Genomic DNA, 19,541 nt, shown 5'->3' with positions numbered 1-19,541 from the left:
CATGTCTCTTTTCAGCAATACATTCCACATCTTGAGGCCTACCAAAGCTCCCGGCTTTGTGTATGCCTGGCTTGAGCTGATCTCCCACCGGATATTTATCGCACGGATGCTGGCACATACACCACAGCAGAAGGTATGGCCGCAGTTTACCGTCTAGGAATGACAACACGGTGTTTTAGCCGTTTTTAATTAGTGGTTGATTTCGTTATGTGCTTAGCCATGGCCTGCAAGCCCAGCTGCGGATGCTTTTGGTTAGCTTCATTCCTTTGTAAGACATCCTTCATTCCACTCGCCTTTCAGATTCCAGGAGAGACACAAGTGATTGGATATGGAATGTATCTTTTTCAGATCCAACAGTTCTTAGAAGGGTAGTCAGGTTGTCAGTTCATCGGGACTTTTTCAGGTTTAACCAGAAATTTCCTAGGCGTTCAAGGGCCGGGCTAGCTCGTTTTGTCCAAATACTTTAAAACCACTTGTGGACTAGAATGGTGACTGTGTACGATGGAGGGGATCAAAGACCAGGTAATGTTATGCACGTAGAGATTTTAGGAAAGCTGGTGTAACGGAAGACCATTCCCCAGTGAGCCTCTTGATGATTAAAATATTGTTATGTAGTTGTTTGTGCCTGATGTCTGGATTCATACCCTCTTTCTCCTCTTTCAGGGCTGGCCCATGTATGCCCAACTACTGATTGATTTGTTCAAATATTTGGCTCCCTTCCTTAGAAATGTGGAACTTACCAAACCTATGCAAATCCTGTACAAGGTATGTTATTTTGGTATAAGTGTGTATTCATTTATCTGAAGCTCACATTTGGCAAGTCTGATTTGGGGAAAAGAGGGGAGTCCTAACAGGGTAAAAGTAGCCCTCTTGCCTTTTTTTTATCTGGCATTAAGGTATTCATTTCATAGTGCATTGTACTTTGAAGATGACAAAGCCAGGATCACTGCTAGTGGTGAGCCCATATACTATGGCTCCAACTCCTTTTGCCTCATTAGATATTTCGTATATATAGGAAACGTTTTCCTCCTGTGTTTGGTTTTGAATTTCTGTGTTCACCTCCCCCCCGCGTCTCTGTCTTTTCCCCATAGGGTACTTTACGAGTGCTCCTGGTCTTATTGCATGACTTTCCGGAATTCCTTTGTGATTACCATTATGGGTTCTGTGATGTCATCCCACCCAATTGCATCCAGCTAAGAAATTTGATCCTGAGTGCCTTTCCACGCAACATGAGGCTCCCAGACCCATTCACTCCCAACTTAAAGGTAACCAGCTACACTCGAGGAACAGCATACGTTCTCGGAGTTTCTGCTCAGCCCATCACGGTGGATTCCAGAATGTAGGCCAGCTCCTTGGGAAGCCAGCGAATTAAACTAAATTACTTTGTACCGGCTGCTAGAGTGGTGAAGGGATATTGCTGACAGGCCACTGATAGCAGTACAGGGCTCATAGCAGATGTTGAGATTCCAAAGATCTGACAGTTTCCGTCTTGATTTTGGTATTAGATCTAACCATACTCACCTCTCATTTGGCATAAAAAGCTTTATAAAGATAATTTAGATGTTAACTTTTGGGGAGAATGGAAACATCTGTAGGGAACTCTAAGCTAATGGACCTAAGGTCTCATCCCACGTGTTTTGGCTAGTAAGGTGTCTCTTGAGCCTTGTGTCCCGTATCACAGAGGATGATTGATTTCACGCAAGGGAGTGTTTTAGAACAGACTCAGATCGTTGGTGGTGACGCCCGAGAGTAGAGTCTCCTGGCGAGAGGCTTAAGGGCGTGAGCCGCTAGTCATTTAGAAGCCAGTCATCAAGCCAACTGTGAATACCGCAGATCCTTGCCATTTGCCAGGGCCGAGATTCCCTGAACACCACACGTAACAGATGCGTCTCGGAAAGTGGGTTCTCGCCACAGGAGATACCCGAGTGCTCTGCACGCCGTGAGCTTAGGTCGCTATCGGTCCGGTTAAAGTAACAGGCGGAGTGTCCGGCCTGCCGCGTGCCCTGTAAAAGCTTCCAGAAGGCGGTTAGATTGTGTCTGCAGGCGTGCAGCAGAAGAAACTCATCTGACTCTGGTTTTGTCCTCGACAGGTGGATATGTTGAGTGAAATTAACATCGCTCCTAGAATCCTCACCAATTTCACAGGAGTGATGCCACCTCAGTTCAAAAAAGATCTGGATTCCTATCTCAAAACCCGCTCACCAGTCACGTTCCTTTCGGACTTGCGCAGCAACCTGCAGGTACCTCGGGGTGGTAACTTGGGGATACGAGCGTCCGAACGGCGAATTAAAAATCGCCGTGGCCTATTGGGTGTGTTACACCATTTGATCTCTGTGGACTTGCGGGAACTTTTAGCGGAGCCTCGATGGAAAGTGAATCGGGATGATATCTCTGGCGTCACCGTCCGTTTGGGGATGAGCTCGATAATGTAGAATGTCACTAACACCTGTATGGCCAGTTCCTAAGACCTGCTGGGAGTGGCCCAGTTGTCCTCTATCTAATCTAATCGGGAACAGGTCTCTACACTCTAAGCTTGTGGCCGGGGAACGTGTCTACCAACTCTGTTGTGCTGTACTCTCCCGAGCCCTTGATACGGTGCTCTGCCCACGTTAAGTGCTCAGTAAATACCACTGATTTCCTGTTTGTCACGCATGAGGAGTGGAGAACGTCGCCCAGGGGGTGGATATAAAACCACCCCTGTTTTTCTTTCAAGAGATGTGGAAGGGTGGTTGTCATTTGAAACTTACTTTTCACCTTCACCTTGTACCTTTGGTCAGCTGACGGGCTACCGAGGATCACTTTCCACTCAATAGTGATCGAAAGGCCTCGGTGGCTGGGGTGGGCACGTAACGGAGGAACGGTCGCACGTCGTAAGAGTCCCCATGTGCCAAAATACCCCGGAGCACGATTGGATTTTTCGGTTCAGAGTCCCGTGCTGGTAGAACACGGCAGATTAACGTATTTCTTGTCGCTTGGAAAGAGGAGTGGCGAAGCGGGTTTAGGAAGTGAGGCCTCTGAAACTGATCAGCCTTGTCTCGTTTGGTTTGCCAGGTATCGAATGAACCCGGTAATCGTTACAACATCCAGTTGATCAACGCCCTGGTGCTCTACGTAGGTACTCAAGCCATCGCCCACATCCACAATAAAGGTAGCACGCCATCCATGAGCACCATCACCCACTCGGCTCACATGGACATCTTCCAGAACCTGGCCGTGGACCTGGACACTGAAGGTGATTGGACCCTCCCGAATCCCAGTGACGCCGACCGGCTCGGAAGCTTGGGGTGGCTTAACTTCTTCTGACCCAACCACTCGCGGTGGACGTGCCTGCTGTAGAGAAAACATTCCCAGTTGTCGTCGAACGTAGTTTTGACACGATAATTATCCGCCCTCCCAACAGCCGTACCTATGAAGTAAGCTGTCCTTACTTCATGCCCGCTTCAGAGCACGCGTCTGGGAGTCAGGAGGTCATGGGATCTAATCCAGGCTCCGCCGCTCGTCTGCTGCGTGGCCTCGGGCCGGTCACGTCGCTTTTCTGTGCCTCGGTTATCTGTAAGAGCCCCAGGCGTGTCCAACCTGATTTCCTTGGATCCACCCCGGTGCCGAGTACGGTGCCTGGCGCAGTCAGGACCTAACGAATGCCATAATCATCATTATTAAAAGCTGTCCGGTCAAACCAGACATTCCAGCGCGGGACCGGGGGTTCGGCCGAAATTCTCGTCCCCCAGAGTTGCCTCAGCTCCCCCTCTCTGTTTCTAGGTCGGTACCTGTTCCTGAATGCCATCGCTAACCAGCTGCGGTACCCGAATAGCCACACTCATTACTTCAGTTGTACCATGCTGTACCTGTTCGCAGAAGCCAACACTGAAGCCATCCAGGAACAGATCACCAGGTAAGAGGGGTCAAGTGGACGGTCTTCACCTCTTGCAGCCCCTCAGTTGTCAAGCGGTGACTCGCCCTTGCCTCTTCTCTTCCCGGAGGCTTTCGGCTAAAGTTGCTCGGATTTTCACACGCCGAGGCGAATGACGACAGTAGTGGTCGTGAAAGCTGAATCTGCACGTCCTCTCAGCTGACGCTTTTTTTCTCCCCTTCTTCTTCACCCCAGGGTTCTCTTGGAACGGTTGATTGTAAATAGGCCACATCCTTGGGGTCTCCTCATTACCTTCATCGAGCTGATTAAAAACCCAGCGTTTAAGTTCTGGAACCACGAGTTCGTTCACTGTGCCCCAGAAATTGAAAAGTGAGTTGAGTGGGCCTTCGAATGTGAGCGGGTGTAGGGCCGTCCCCGCCGGGCCAGGGCTAGCGGACGATGCCCCCCCGGGATCCCTACCTGGGCGGCGGGCTGAGCACGCGGTTGCTCGAGCTCCTCGGCGATGCCCGTAACTGAATGCGAGGGGGCCCGGGTTTGCCCGTTTGGACCGGGGCCGAATGTGCACCTGCAAGACCGCCCTGGAACCGGAAGGGTCTCCGGGCACGGAGAAGCGAAGCACCGCTTAAAGAAAGCCGCTCCTGGGACTTCTGAATGTTCAGAAGAGCCAGTGGAGTGGAGGGGGTGCCTCGCAAGCCCCGGGGGTTGTCTTGGTATTCGAGTGCGGTGTCTGGCGCGGAAGAGCGCCTTCTCAAAAGTGAGTTGGCTGCTTCAAACCACACCGAATCTGTTCGGGTCGGAGAGCTGGCTCACTAGCGGTCGCATTAAAGGTTGCGTTCGGGTGAGACTCGTTCTGAGGCCGGGGTCCCGGGTATGACCGTGAGCTTGTTGCGGGCGGGGGATGCGTCTGGTTGTTGTCGTATCGTACGCTTCCAAACGCTTAGTACAGAGCTTCGCTCACAGTAAGGGCCCAGGTAGGAACGAACGCGACTACGAGGGGTACCCGGCCGGAGCTTTCCCGGACAACTGACCGAATGACGCTCCCTGGCCAGTCTTGGGGGGAAGAAGGGCTCTGATCCTCTTCTGTCCGTGTTCAGGTTGTTCCAGTCGGTTGCACAATGCTGCATGGGGCAGAAGCAGGCTCAGCAAGTGATGGAAGGGACCGGTGCCAGTTAAACGGACTGCGTCTTGCTTGCGGCGAAAAGCGTGCCAGCCTGGAGGGTCCCCGTTCCGCCGAGTTTCCCAAACTGGAGAATCCTTTCGACTCTTCCTGACCTTCCCTTGGATTTTGGGTACACACCACCCCCCCCTCGGGAGGGGGGAAGGGGGCGAGTCTCCCGTGGGCACGTTCCAAAGTTTAAACACATTTTCTGACTCTTGGCCAAAATTTAGAAGATGCTGTGAATATCATTTTGAACTAGTGTAAATACATGAAACCGAAAACCTTTGTCTGGACTTTTTGGGTTTGTGCAAATTGTGTTTAAAGGCAGGGGGATTAAACTGGCACCTGTCGAGCTTGTAAGAAAGGGGCAGCTGCTGATGCCAAGCACTTGTCTGGGGCAGATCTCCTTGTCCTGACATTCCTGGACTCCCAAAGAATATTGAAAAGCCAGTTTAAATATTATGTAACTTATTTTTTTCTTTTCTGTCGACAGGGGACCTTTAAATCACTAAGTTGTTTAAAAAAAAAAATGTGGATGTGTTGGAATATGGGATACTATGGAATGTGGGGAGGGTGGGGGAGGATTTGGGATTAAGGTCCAATGGGTATTTTTTTTTTTTTGGTTTGGGTTGTTTTTTCTTCCTTCCGGGTTTCATTTTTGATTCCCTCAAAAGCTGACAGCAGGGAGAGCTGCAGTGGAACAGCTTCTCGTTTCTGCTGGAGAAGATGCACCTCGGGCCCTCTGGGACAGGGCCAGCTCTTTGTATTAAAGGAACCCAGACCAGGCCCATAGCTTCTTTATTTTTTCCTGACACTTGTAAATTTGTGGGGAGAGAAAAAAAAAATATATATATATCTCTGAACTGCCTTCCCCCTCCTCCCTGCTCCCATTCCTTACTCCCCGAAGCCACACAGTCTAAGTTTGTAAAAAGAACAAAGGACCAATACAGCCCATTTTGTAAGGATTTTGAATGTTTTGTAAATGTATTGGTCCACGTGTTGTATTTTGTAGCCTTTCTAGTTCCTGGGCTTTAGTTCTCCCACTTCTTGTATGTATGCATACTGTAGTTACACATTAAAGTCATGACATGCAATCTGGTCCACTGTGGCTTTCTCAGTAGCAGCCAGCAATGGCAGGAAAGGCAAAAGTGGACAGTCACTTCTCCGGACAGCCAAAGAGGTCTGAATTCTTTCGCCCCGGGCCCCTATCTAATTCCGGACTGCCGTAGGCCTGGGAGCACACTGGCGCAACTGTTTTTTTGACTAGTTTGGGCTCACCTTCCCTTCTCCTACGTCCCTGATAAGTGGCGTTCAGAATCACCAGCCAAGTAAGCCGCAGATGTAAATAAATGAATGGAAGCGGGTAGAGTCCGTGGATTTATTTGCCCTTCTGTTCCGAAAGGGCCGGTGCCATCTCATCTGGACCCGTAACAGGCGAGGTCTGGGCGAGTTAAGCAAACGTCAGCCTTGTGTCCTCATCTCAAGGCCGTACTTTTAGTTCGGGGAGCAGGGAAGCCCGGCAGAAGGTAGGGGGTCGTCCCACTTCCTACCCTTCCCGTGTTTCTTCCGGCACGGGACGGGCTGACGAAAGGTGGGGGGCGGAGGAGGACGGAAGGGCCTCGAGCTTCCTAACCTGGGCCGTTTGACAAAATCCCTCTCTGTGACGGAAGGTGTCCTGAGGTGGAATCACCGACTCGGACCACTGCCGCCCAGGTTTTAACCTACCCCCTCCCGGCTCACGTGAGGGAGTTGGGACCTGAGCCGGAACCGGCGAGAAGTAGAGTGTAGAGGGGCCAAGAGGAGAACTTTATACGCCTGTAAGGTAACAGCTGCAAGGACTATGTACATATAAAAAAACTCACTTCAGGCACGGTCCCCCTTAGCTAGCCAGTTCCAACAGTCGGTGCAGGATCATTTTCTGGCCATAGCGAACCTGCAAGGCCTGCCGTTCCCTGGGGCCGAGCCGGGCGTAGGCGGCCGGGTCGCCGAGCAGATCCTGCTCGGCTTTCAGGTCCGTGGCGTAGGACCGCAACGTCAGCAGCGCGCTGTCGCGGAGGAGCTTCCGCCACGAGGCTTTGAGTTTGGGGATGCTCTCGCTGGTCAGGTTCAAGCCGTCGTCGTCGTCTTCCTCCCAGCCTTCGTGCTCCTTAAACTCCCTGAACTCTTCATCGGGCATGCACAGTACCTGCAGCGAGAGAGGGAGAGGCGAAGGTAGCTGCTGGAAAGAAATCTCGTCAGCCGACGTGGCTAAAGACGGCGGCCTGACTGCCTCTCCAGTCCGCGGGAGTCCCGTGGCCGGTAAGCTCACGTTGCCACGCAGAACTCCTCAACTCCCTACCGGTGGCCGAAGGGCTCCGGGGGCCCACGGCCGCTCGGTGGAAGAAAGAGTGAGGGGGCAGACGGGCGTCGCTGCCCCAGGTGGAAGAGTACACCTGCTTCTCCGCCCTCAGCCAAAACGCTCTCCCATCCAGAAGGATCTCGGGGCGGCGGAAGCTGGAGACGGCAGCATGGGGGGATCCGGACTGTGATTCTGGTAGAAACGGCCTGAAGGATGACAGCTGGCCGCCGTGTAACTTAGGGCAAATCGCTTCTCTATGCCTCGGTCTCCTCGCCTGTAAAGCGGGGATGGACCGTGAGCCCCTGTGGAACAGGGACCGTGTCTGACCTGATTAGCTTGGAACTACCCCAGCAGTTAGAACAGTGCCCGGCCTATAGTAAATGCTTACAATCCATAACAAGGAAATTGAATGCAGGAGGGAGTGCCAAGACCCAAACCCACCTGGAGTTGAGATTGGCCAGCCAGTTCCGACCCAAAACAAGGCCACGGGGAACATCGCCGAGCCCAGAGGGGCCGAATGATGATGATGATGACGATGTTGGTATCTGTTGGCGCTTACTCCGGGCCGAGCGCTGTTCTAAGTACCGGGGTCGATTCGGGGTACTCAGGCCGTCCCACGTGAGGCTCACACTCTTAATCCCCATTTCACAGGCGAGGCGACCGAAGCACCGAGAAGTGAATTGCCCTGCCCCGTCACCCGGCTGGCGGAGCCGGGATTAGAACCCATGCCCTCTGACTCCTAAGCCCGTGCTCTTTCCACCGAGTAACCGTGGTACTCGTTAGGCACTTAGCACGGGCCGGGCACTGTACTAAACACCGGGGCGGGGAGGGGTGCGGCTTCGGGAGCTAGACGAGTTCCCCGACAGCCGGTTAGGCCGTCCGACTGCTTGCCCAAGCGAAGCCCCAGCCCTTTACCTTGAGCGTGGCGGACAGCTCTTCTTCGGTCAGCACCTCTTCCCAGCCGATCACGAAGGCGCCTTCCTCTCCCACCATCTCCAACTGGCAGAGGAAATCCCAGCGCTCGCGGACCGACTGCCTCTCCGCTTCTGTCTCGGCGCCTGCTCGGCAAACCAGCCGAAGGAAAGTCGAGCACCGACCCCCACCTCCCCACAACCCCATCCCGCCTCAGGGTCCCCCCGGCAGCCGGGGGGGGGGGCGGAGACGGCTTAGCCTAGCGGCGAGAGCACGGGCTTGGGGGGCAGGGGACGTGGGTTCCAATCCCCGCTCTGCGACCTTGGGCAAGTCCCTGCACTTCTCTGGGCCTCAGTCACCTCATCCATAAAACGGAGGTTAAGACCGTGAGCGGCCCCGTACGGGACGGGGACCGCGTCCGACCCCGTTACCTTGAAGGCGCCCCGGCGCTTAGAAAAGTGCTCGGCCCGTAGTAAGAGCGAGACAGAGGTCCCAGTCGTCCCATCTGTAAGGAGACGAAGGAAAAGCGGGCCGAGTCCCGGTCCCGGGTGCCAGAGGAAGGGACTCACCCTGCAGGGCGGCCGCCCGCACCGTCACCATCTGAATATCTGCCGTGTCGTCGGTGTTGCCGGGATAGGGTTCCGCGAAGCCGTACATGTGCACCAGCTGCCAGTTGGCCATCTGCCCGTAGGTGTTGAAGATCTCGTGGCCCTTGGGGATGGGCCGGGTGGCGACCATCCGCAGGCACTCCTGGGGGGGGGTGGAGGGGTCGGTACCGCTCGGCCGGGACGGTAGGACCGCCGCCCTCTCCCGAAGGCCCGGCGAATTCCGCGCCGGGGGCAGGTGCCCGGGACCCGGCCATCGGGTCCGACCCACCCCGTCCCCGTGGGGGGCACGACCGCAGGGTGGCCTTTCTCGGCCGGGGGGGCCCCGGGGCCCCCGCCGGCGCGCAGGAAGCGAGCCGGGTGGACGGGCGGCCCTTCCGTCCCCAGGGTCGCCCGCTCACCGGGGCGTACTCCAGGTTGGCGTTGTGGTTGGCCACGTGGTTGAGGATGTCCGCCACCGGCACCATCAGCGGAGGGTTAGGCTCCTCGTCTTCCTCCTCCTCCTCCAGGGGCTCCTGGAAACTGCCAGGCAGAAACCGAACGTCGGGCCGAGCCCAGGACCGAGCGGGAGGCGGGGGCTCTTCGGTTCAACGGGATTTACTAAGCACCTATCGTGCGCCGTACGAAGCGCTGGGAAGAACAGGTCATCGATGATAACGATGACGGCACTCGTGAAGCGCTTACGACGCGCCAAGGACCGTTCGTTAAAAACCGGACACTCCCTGGCCCCCAAAAGAGCTCACGGTTGAAGGATGAGAACTGGGGAGACGGAGGAGATTGGCGACGGGGACCCCAGGGAAGAGGAAACGATAAAACCGGGACGACAACATGAACCACCGCGGCGACCGGAGTTCCGGGGGAGTGCTGAATTCGGGAACGTCTCCGGCCGCTGCCTGATCCTCACCCTCACCCCTGCCGGCAGCGGGGTCTGATCGGAGCTGCTGGGGCCACCCCCTCGGGGGGTGGCGGCTCCGACGGAGGCTCGGCCCCGACACCCCGTTTCCGTGACCCCCCGGGTCCCTCCCTGCGCCCCCGAAGAGGTCCGCGGAGCGCCTCACCTGTAGGCCATGACCACCGCCACCAGTCGACAGTACAGCTCTAGCGAGCAGGAGCCGGCGGGGAAGAGATCGGGATGGGCCTCCGTGAAGGGCAAGACGATACTGCTGTACTCGTGGCTGATGTTGGCCAGGTCCTTCTCCACCGCCTCGGGCACACCAGTGCCCTGGAGCAGCCGGCCCCGCTCCTCCTTGGGCCTGTGAAGGACACACACACGCATACGCGCGGTCCTGGGCTCCTCCTACTGCGCCAGAGGGACGCCCAGTTTAGGGTGGCAAGTGAGCCGAGCGCCAACCCCCAGCTCCGGGCCTCTTCCCGGAGCTCCCAGATCCTAAACTGCAGGGTTGCTGCGGAAGGCGATTCCTGCCCAGCACCTCCCCGGGAATGTCTGTCCTTTAGAATCCCCCATCTCAGCCTTCAGTGGGTGAATTCTGGGGACGGAGACCCGCTCCGTTATACTGCGCTCTCCCCAACGTAGCACGGCGCTCTGCACACCGTAAGCACTCAATAAATGCGACGGATTCAGAGCAACTGCTCGCCCGGGAAGCTGTGGAGGACTGACAGTCGGGGCCCTTTCCCCTACAAATTATCCCTGTAAAAATCACACCAGACCATCTTTTTCCCTGCTTATGTGGGCCTTTTCAGGGATGGATGGGAGGCAAACGGCTAGTCGCCTCAGGAGCCCCAGGCTGTCTCCGGGCCACATGCTAGCTCTGGTGCCAAGTCGCCCGTCACCTTGTTGTGCGGCTTCCAATTTATTTTGCCGCCGGTCCAGCCCTTTCGGTGGCTGGCGGCGCCCTGGATGGGAAGAGGTGGAGAGCCCAGGCCCAGATCCCCCCTCACCGTGCCTCTCCTCGGGACATCCTCCCATTCTCCAGCCTCCTCCCGTCCACCCGGGGAAAGTCCGCTCGCCGATCCGGCTGAAGGCACGTTTTCGGACCCGCGGCCCTCGGCCACATGAAACTTTTGGCCGGCGGCTCTCGGGTTGGGGAGGCTCGGCCACCCTGGCCCGGAATCTCTTCCTCGCCCGATCCTCCCATCCTCGGCCCTCCCCGCTGCGGAGTTCCCGCCCCCAAACGCCTGGAAGGCGGCTGAGCGTCTCACCAAAACATGGGGTGGTCCAGGTCATTGAGGTCGGGCCAGAGAGAGAAGTAGTGGTGCCAGGGCGAGTCGCTGGCTTGGTACTCGTGCAGCAGGGCCAAGAGGAGGGGCACCCAACCCGACTGGCTCTTCAGGGCCTGGCGTTCTGCACAACGACAACTCCCAAACTCAGCCCGGGGCCTCCACGGGATGGGCGGGAGGGGGCCGGCCTCCCGGTGACGGCCCCCGGGGCGATCCCGCCGGGAACCCCTCCGGCCCGGGCCTCGCGTCCTCACCTCTGTGCAGCAGGGCCCGGATGGAGGTCGTGTGCTGGGACAGCAACGCGGCCCGCGGCACGGTGAACAGCAGCTCTCCCCCCTGCAGGTCCTCCCGCGCCAGCATCCCGTAGCCGGAAACGGTGCCCACCCGGCTCACCGTCACCTGCCGCGGCCGGGGAAGGAGGGAGGAAAAGGGCGGTCAAGTCAGGGGCCGCGAACCCCTGCCCCGATACTTATTCTCATCATCAAGTGCCGCTGAGTCGTTTCCGCTTCGTAGCGACTCTATGGATCCATTTTCCCCAGAGCTTCCTGTCTTCCGCCATAATCCGTAACCTAACGGTTCTTCCGTTCTCGTTGTTACGGTCTCTTGTCCATCCAGCTGCTCGTCTGCCTCTTTCATGTTTTCCCTGGGCTTTTCCTAGCATTAGTGTCTTTTCCAGAGAATCAGTCCTCCTGACGATGTGTCCAAAATACACACACACGTATATATAATGATTGCGGTGTCTGTTAAGGGCTTATTATGTGCCAGGCACTCTACTAAGCGCTGGGATGGATACAAGCAAATCGAGTTGGACACAGTCCCTGTCCCACATGGAGCTCACGGTCTCAATCCCCATTTTACAGATGAGGTCACTGAGGCCCAGAGAAGTGAAGGGACTTGCCCACGGTCCCCCGGCGGACACGTGGCAGAGCTGGATCTAGAACCCAGGTCCTTCTGACTTCCAGGCCGGTGCTCTAGCCACTCCGCCATGCTGCTTCTAGATACATATATAAACACACACATATACACACACACTGTGGCTTATTGGAAAGAGCATGGGCTTGGGAGTCAGAAGAAATGGGTTCTAATCCCGGCTCTGCCACTGGTCTGTGTGGCCCTGGGCAAGCCGCTTCACTTTTCTGTGCCTCAGTTCCCTCGTACAACCTGATTTCCTTGTATCTACCCAGGCACTTGGAACAGTGCTTAGGACATAGTAAGTGTTTAACAAAAACTATAATTACTATCATATATATACACGTGTGTATATGTATATATATTATTATTATTAAAAGTTACGGAACAGAGCAAAAAGATGGGCCTACATTTGAATGTCAAGAAAACAGAGATCATGACGACTGGAAGCTTTAACACATACTTGGAGTGGATGGACAGAAGATTGAAATAGTTGACAGTTTCTCTCTCCTGGGATCGATCATCAATAATAGAGGAACTAGTGGTCAAGAAATATGCCACACGTTAACGTTAGAAAGAGGTGCAATTAAGAGCCTGGAAAAAGCCATGAAATGTGCTGGTGTAAGAATTGCCACATAAGCACAAACTGTCCGTCCTGCGGTGTTTCCAGCGACAGCGTATGGCTCCGAAAGCTTGACGATGAAAAAACAGGATAGAAAACACACCCATTCTATTGAAATGGGGTGCTGGAGACGGCTTCCGCGAATACCACGGTCGGACCGAAAAACAAGCAAACGGATTTTAGGGCAAATTAAGCCAAAGTGGTCTTGGGACTCAACTTGGATCAGCATATTCTGGACATATCAGCAGGAGGACTAATTCTCTGGAGAAGAAACCTAACCCTAACCCGTGCTGGGAAAAGTCCAGGGAAAACGCGGAAGAGGCAGACCAAACCACAACGACGCTAACGGGAGAACCGTTAGAAGGGCCGCGGATTATGGCGGAGGACGGGACGTTCTGGAGAAAGTCTATCCACGGAGTCGCTAAGAATTGGAAACAACTCGATGGCACTTAATACACCCCAGCGATTAGCATGGTGCTTGGCATATAGTAAGCACTGAACAAGTACTGTAATTATTATCATACTTACACACATATATACACACACATATATACGGAGAAGTAGCGTGGCTTAGTGGAAAGAGCACGGGTTTGGGAGTCAGAGGATGTGGGTTTTAATCCCTACTCCGCTACTTGTCTGATGTTGGCCTTGGGCAAGCCACTTCACTTCTCTGTGCCTCAGTTCCCTCATCTGTAAAACGGGGATTAAGACTGTGAGGCCCAAGTGGGACAACCTAATTACCTTGTATCCACCCCGGCGCTTAGAATAGTGCTCGGCACATAGTAAGTGCTTAACAAATACCATAATTATCATCATATATGCATATCTGTATACGTATATATACATATACACACACAAATACATACGCATGTATATGTATATGTGCGTATACAATAATAATAATGGTACATGGTAAGCGCTTACTAAGTGCCAGGCACTGTACTAAGCGCTGGGGTGGTTACAAGTAAACTGGGTTGGATACAGTCCCCCCTCTAGACCGTAAGCCCTTTGTGGGCAGGGTTTGTCTCTCTTTATTGCTCTTTTGTACTCTCCCAAGCTCTTAGTACAGTGCTCTGCACACAGCAAGCTCTCAGTAAATACGACAATGAATATATGCATGTATGTATATACATACATATATTATGGGAAGCAGCATGGTGCAGTGGATAGAGCCCGGGCCTGGGAGTCAGAAGGTTATGGCTTCTAATCCCGGCCCCGCCATTTGCCTGCTGTATAACCCTGGGCAGGTGCCTTCACTTCTCTGGGCCTCGGTCCCCTCATGTGTCAGATGGGGATTGAGCCTGCGAGCCCCATGTGGGACAAGCACTGGGTCCAACCTGATTTGCCTGTATCCACCCATTTTGTATCCCCATTTTGCAGATGGGGTAACTGAGGCACAGAAGAGAGAAGTGACTCGCCCAAGGCCAAACAGCAGACAAGTGGCGGAGGGAGGATTAGGCTGTGAGCCCATTGGGGGAAGGGAATGTCTCTGTTTGTTGCTGTACCGTACTTTCCAAGTGCTTAGTACAGTGCTCTGCACACAGCGAGGGCTCAATAAAGAGGATTGAATGAACGAACCCATAACCTTCTGACACCCAGGCCTGTGCTTTTTCCACTAAGCCAATTATTATATATAATAATAATGGAATTTGTTTAGTGCTTACTATTTGCCAAGCACTGTTCTAAGCGCTGGGGGAGAATACAAGGTAATCAGGTTGGTCCATGTGGAGCTCATAGTTTTAATCCCCATTTTACAGATGAGGGAACTGAGGGGCAGAGAAGTGAAGCGACTTGCCCAGAGTCACCCAGCAGGCAGGTGACGGAGCTGGGATTAGAACCCACGACCTCTGACTCGCAAGCCTGAGCTCTTTCCATTGAGCCACACTGCTTCTCTCTCTATATATAAATACAGGACCCCCTCCCCCCGCAACACCCCATATATAATAATGATGATATCTGTGAAGCGCTTACTATGTGCCAAGCACTGTTCTAAGTGATGGGGTAGATACAAGGTAATCAGGTTGTCTCACGTGGGGCTCACAGCAGTCTTCAACCCCATTTTACAGATGAGGTCAGCGAGGCCCAGGGAAGCGAAACGACTTGCCCAAAGTCACATAGCTGACAAATGGCGGAGCCGGGATTAGAACCCACGACCTCTGACTCCCAACCCCGTACTCTTTCCACTATAAATACAGGACCACCCCCCCCCCCGAATATAATAATAATGACGGTATTTTGTTAAGCGTTTACTATGTGCCAAGCACTGTTCTAAGCGCTGCGGGGGGGGAGGAGGAATACAAGGTAATGAGGTTGTCCTATGTGAGGCTCCCAGTCTTCACCCCTGTTTTACAGATGAGGGGACTGAGGGGCAGAGAAGTGAAGTGACTTGTGTGAGGTCACACAGCAGACCAGTGGTGGTGTAGCTACAGAGACAGAGACAGAAAGAGACAGAGAGACACAGACAGAGATAGATAGAGAGAGAGACACAGACAGAGATAGATAGAGAGAGAGGGACAGACAGACATGGGGGGGGGGGGGACAGACAGACATAGATACAGAGACAGACAGACACAGATAGAGAGAGAGGGACACAGAGACAGATACAGAGACAAACATAGAGAGATAGAGAGGGACAAAGAGACACAGAAACAGATACAGAGAGACAGACACAGACACAGATACAGAGACAGACACAGATAGAGGGATAGACAGAGAGGGACAGAGAGGGACAGAAAGACACAGAGACAGATACAGAGACAGACACGGAGAGACAGACAGCGAGAGAGGGACAAACACAGACAGACACAGAGACAGACAGACACAGATAGAGAGAGATACAGAGAGATACAGAGAGACAGACACAGAGAGAGAGGGATAGACACAGAGAGGGACAGAGACAGAGAGACAGACACAGACAGAGAGACAGACACTGAGAGAGAGAGGGACAGACACAGAGAGGGACAGAGAGAGAGAGAAAGGCACAGAGAAAGAGGGACAGAGACAGAGAGACAGACACAGAGGGAGAGGGAGAGACAGACACAGAGAGAGAGGGACAGACAGAGACAGAGAAACAGACACAGAAAGAGGGACAGACACAGATACAGAGACAGAGAGAGGGGGACAGAGACAGAGGGACAGACAGAGATAGAGAGACAGAGAGAGACAGACACAGACAGAGAGGGAGACACAGAGACACACACAGACATAGAGACAGACACAGAGAGAGACACAGAATGACAGACACAGACACAGAGAGAAGGAGAGGCAGCGAGACGCAGAGACAGAGAGAAATAGAGAGACACAGAGGCAGAGACAGACACAGAGAGAGGGAGAGACAGACATACACAGACACAGAGAGACAGGTAGACACAGAGAGAGAGATAGAGACAGACACAGAGAGAGACACAGAATGACAGAGACAGACAGAGGAGAGACAGAGAGACACAGAGACAGAGAGAAATAGAGAGACACAGAGACAGACAGAAGCAGAGACAGACACAAAGGGAGAGACAGAGACACACAGAGACACAGAGAGTCAGGTTGACAGAGACAGATAGAGACAGACACAGAGAGAGACACAGAATGACAGAGACAGACAGAGGAGAGAGGCAGAGAGACACAGAGACAGATAGAAATAGAGAGGCACAAAGAAGGAGAGACAGACACAGAGATAGGGAGAGACAGAGACACACAGAGAGAGAGAGAGACAGACACAGAGAGAGACACAGAATGACGGAGAGAGGCAGAGAGATGCAGAGACAGAGAGACACAGAGGCAGACAGAGGCAGAGATAGACATAGAGAGAGGGACAGAGACAGACACAGAGAGACAGAGAGACAGAGACAGAATGACAGAGACAGAGGAGAGAGACAGAGAGACACAGAGACAGACAAGCAGAGACAGACACAGACAGAGAGGGACAGACACAGAGAGGCAGATAGAGACAGACCCAAAGAGAGACAGAATGACAGAGACAGACAGAGGAGAGAGGCAGACAGAGAGACACAGAGACAGACAAGCAGAGACAGACGGACACAGAGAGGGGCAGACACAGAGAGACAGAGAGAGACAGACACAGAGACAGAATGACAGAGACAGAGGAGAGAGGCAGAGAGACACAGAGACAGACAAGCAGAGACAGACACAGACAGAGAGGGACAGACACAGACACAGAGAGACAGATAGAGACAGACCCAAAGAAAGACAGAATGACAGAGACAGACAGAGGAGAGAGGCAGAGAGACACAGAGACAGATAGAAATAGAGAGGCACAAAGAAGGAGAGACAGACACAGAGAGAGACAGAATGACAGAGACAGAGGAGAGAGGCAGAGAGACACAGAGACAGACAAGCAGAGACAGACACAGAGAGGGGCAGACACAGAGAGACAGAGACAGACACAGAGAAGAGGAGAGAGGCAGAGAGACACAGAGACAGACAAGCAGAGACAGACACAGAGAGGGGCAGACACAGAGAGACAGACACAGAGAGAGACAGAATGACAGAGACAGAGGAGAGAGGCAGAGAGACACAGAGACAGACAAGCAGAGACAGACAGACACAGAGAGGGACAGACACAGAGAGAGACAGAATGAAGAGCCAGACAGAGGAGAGTGGCAGAGAGACACTGAGACAGTCAAGCAGAGACACAGACAGAGAGGGACAGACAGAGAGAGAGACAGAATGACAGAGCCAGACAGAGGAGAGAGGCAGACAGAGAGACACAGAGACAGACAAGCAGAGACAGACACAGAGAGACAGATAGAGAGAGCCAGACACATACAGAGAGAGAAGAAGAGAGGCAGGCTGAGAGAGACACAGAGACCGACAAGCAGAGACAGAGAGGGACAGACACATTCAGAGAGAAGAAGAAGAGGGGCAGACAGGGCGACAGACGCAGACAGAGAGAGAAGAAGAGGGGCAGACAGAGAGAAATAGAGAGAGAGGGAGGGAGGCAGAGGCGGGGCCGGTGTGCGCTCACCTTGGGGCTGAGCTGCAGCCCCGCGCGGCGGCACCAGCGCAGGAAGGCGGGCAGGGGCCCGGCCCCCTCCTGCTCCTGCTCCTCTTCCTCCTCCTCGTGCTCCTCGTGGTGGTCGTGGTGTTGCGGGGCAGGCCCCGGGCCCCGCGGGGGGTCAGAGGTCAGGGGCGGCGAGGACCGGCAGGGCCGCTTGGCCTGGGTGGCCATGGCCGCCCACGTGGTCCCGGCCGCCGGCGCTGGGGCGCATGCGCGCTCCGCCCCCGCCCTCCGCCCTCCGCCCTCCGGCCGGGGGCCCCGCCCGCCCAGGCGGCCGCTACGGGGGCCGGGAAGGGCCCGGCCAGGCCGTCCTCCGCCTTCGAGGACCATCCCGCACGGAGACCGACCCGAGCCTGCCGCCGAGACCCCGGCCTCGGGAGGCTCAGGTCGTGGGTTCTAATCCCCTCCTCCTCCTGGCTGCTGGATGACCTCGAACCACTCGCTTCCCTTCCCCGGGCCTCACGGCACCGTGCACGTTTAGACATTTCAAGCTGTTGCTACAGTGCTGTGCACATAATAAGCGTTCAATAAATACGACTGAATGCGTATCTCTTATTACCCGATTGATTTTGTTCACCAGGCCTGCGTCTCCACCATTCTATTTGTCTTGACGATGGTATTTTGTTTTGCCTGGCTGGCGGTCTTCCCCCTTCTAGACTGTCGGCCCCTTGCTGGGCAGGGATTTTGTCTCTCTCTTTGGCCCGAATTGTCCATTCCAAGCGCTTAGTCCAGCGCTCTGCACATAGTAGACGCTCGATAAAAACGATTGAATGAGTGAATCTGGAAAATGGAGAGTGAGTCCGGACCCCGTGTGGGACATGAACTGTGTCCAGCCCGATTACGGGTCATCTGCCCCGCCGCTTAGAACATAGGAAGCGCTTAACACATACCATAAAAGAAATAGAATAATCAAGGGGACAAGGATCATGTTTTTTATCCATTCTATTACTCTATTTCATTAATGATGTGCATATATCTGTAATTCTATTTATTTTGATGGTATCGATGCCTGTCCACTTGTTCTGTTTAGTTGTCTGCCCCCTTCTAGACTGTGAGCCCGTTGCTGGGTAGGGATTGTCTGTGTTGCCAAATTGTACTTTCCAAGCGCGTAGTCCAGCATTCTGCACGTAGTAAACACTCAATAAATAGGATTGAAAGAATGAATCTGGAAAATTGGGATTGAGTCTGGACCCCGTGTGACATCATCGACTCTGTCCAGCCTGATTACGGTGGTATCTGCCCCACCGCTTAGAACCTAGGAAGCGCTTAACACATACCATAAAATAAATAGAATAATCAAGGAGACAGGGATCATGTTTTGTATTCATTCTATTATTCTATTCGTTTCATTAATGATGTGTATATATCTATAATTATTTATTTTGATGGTATTGATGCCTATCTACTTGTTTAGTTGTCCGTCTGCCCCCTTCTAGACTGTGAGCCCGTTGCTGGGTAGACATAGGCCTTATCTGTTGCCAAACTGTACTTTCCAAGTGCTTAGTCCAGCGCTCTGCACGTAGTAAATGCTCTATAAATACAACTGAATGAATGAATCGGGAAAATTAGGATTGAGTCTGGACTCCGTGTGGGACATCATCGACTCTGTCCAGCCTGATTACAATGGTATCTGCCCCACCGCTTCGAACGAAGGAAGCGCTTAACACATACCATAAAAGAAATAGAATAATCAAGGGGACAGGGATCATGTTTTCTATTCATTCTATTATTCTATTCATTTCATTAATGATGTGTATCCATCTATAATTCTATTTATTTCTTTTGATGGTATTGTTGCCTGTCTGCTTGTTTTGTTTTGTTGTCTGTCTCCCCTCTTCTAGACTGTGAGCCCGTTGCTGGGTAGGGATTGTCTCTATCTGTTGCCTAACTGTACTTTCCACGTGTTTAGTACAGTGTTCTGCACTCAGTAAGG

The 19,541-nt window shown here is 53.6% G+C and overlaps 2 protein-coding genes across 13 annotated transcripts in view; one reads left to right on the top strand and one right to left on the bottom strand.

The window, feature by feature from the left end:
* The window catches only part of CNOT1 (CCR4-NOT transcription complex subunit 1), an 83,266-nt gene extending 77,942 nt beyond the window's left edge, over positions 1-5,324 (top strand). For all 12 annotated transcript variants that reach the window (XM_029075144.2, XM_029075146.2, XM_029075145.2 and 9 more), the window contains 8 exons: positions 16-133; positions 664-765; positions 1,092-1,265; positions 2,091-2,240; positions 3,052-3,232; positions 3,760-3,892; positions 4,106-4,240; positions 4,966-5,324. In XM_029075144.2, the coding sequence (XP_028930977.1) occupies positions 16-133; positions 664-765; positions 1,092-1,265; positions 2,091-2,240; positions 3,052-3,232; positions 3,760-3,892; positions 4,106-4,240; positions 4,966-5,044 (1,072 nt within the window). In that variant the 3' untranslated portion in view covers positions 5,045-5,324. The remainder of the gene's footprint in view (positions 1-15; positions 134-663; positions 766-1,091; positions 1,266-2,090; positions 2,241-3,051; positions 3,233-3,759; positions 3,893-4,105; positions 4,241-4,965) is intronic.
* A 1,070-nt stretch (positions 5,325-6,394) lies between these two features.
* SETD6 (SET domain containing 6, protein lysine methyltransferase) lies at positions 6,395-17,802 on the bottom strand. Its single transcript, XM_029075148.2, has 8 exons — positions 17,576-17,802; positions 11,318-11,462; positions 11,046-11,187; positions 9,944-10,138; positions 9,287-9,407; positions 8,850-9,030; positions 8,284-8,426; positions 6,395-7,215 (listed from the first exon to the last, which is right to left on the bottom strand). The coding sequence occupies exons 1-8, from the start codon at positions 17,777-17,779 to the stop codon at positions 6,910-6,912; spliced, it is 1,437 nt and encodes a 478-aa protein (XP_028930981.1). The 5' UTR covers positions 17,780-17,802; the 3' UTR covers positions 6,395-6,909.
* Between the last annotated feature and the right edge of the window lie 1,739 nt (positions 17,803-19,541).

Source organism: Ornithorhynchus anatinus, chromosome 11 (assembly GCF_004115215.2).
Source record: "Ornithorhynchus anatinus isolate Pmale09 chromosome 11, mOrnAna1.pri.v4, whole genome shotgun sequence".
In the NCBI taxonomy this organism is placed as follows: domain Eukaryota; kingdom Metazoa; phylum Chordata; class Mammalia; order Monotremata; family Ornithorhynchidae; genus Ornithorhynchus; species Ornithorhynchus anatinus.
The sequence above is the reverse complement of the archived record's forward strand: the minus strand, read 5'-3'. Positions and strand labels throughout refer to the sequence as shown.

What these genes read in the sequence shown, in the direction of transcription:
- SETD6 (XM_029075148.2), bottom strand. Translation starts at nt 17,779, where the DNA reads ATGGCCACCCAGGCCAAGCGGCCCTGCCGGTCCTCGCCGCCCCTGACC. An exon ending in GGCTGCAGCTCAGCCCCAAG is followed by an intron (nt 11,463 to 17,575) that starts GTGAGCGCACAC and finishes CGGCCGCGGCAG; the next exon opens with GTGACGGTGAGCCGGGTGGG. An exon ending in CTGGACCACCCCATGTTTTG is followed by an intron (nt 10,139 to 11,045) that starts GTGAGACGCTCA and finishes TGTCCTTCACAG; the next exon opens with GCCCAAGGAGGAGCGGGGCC.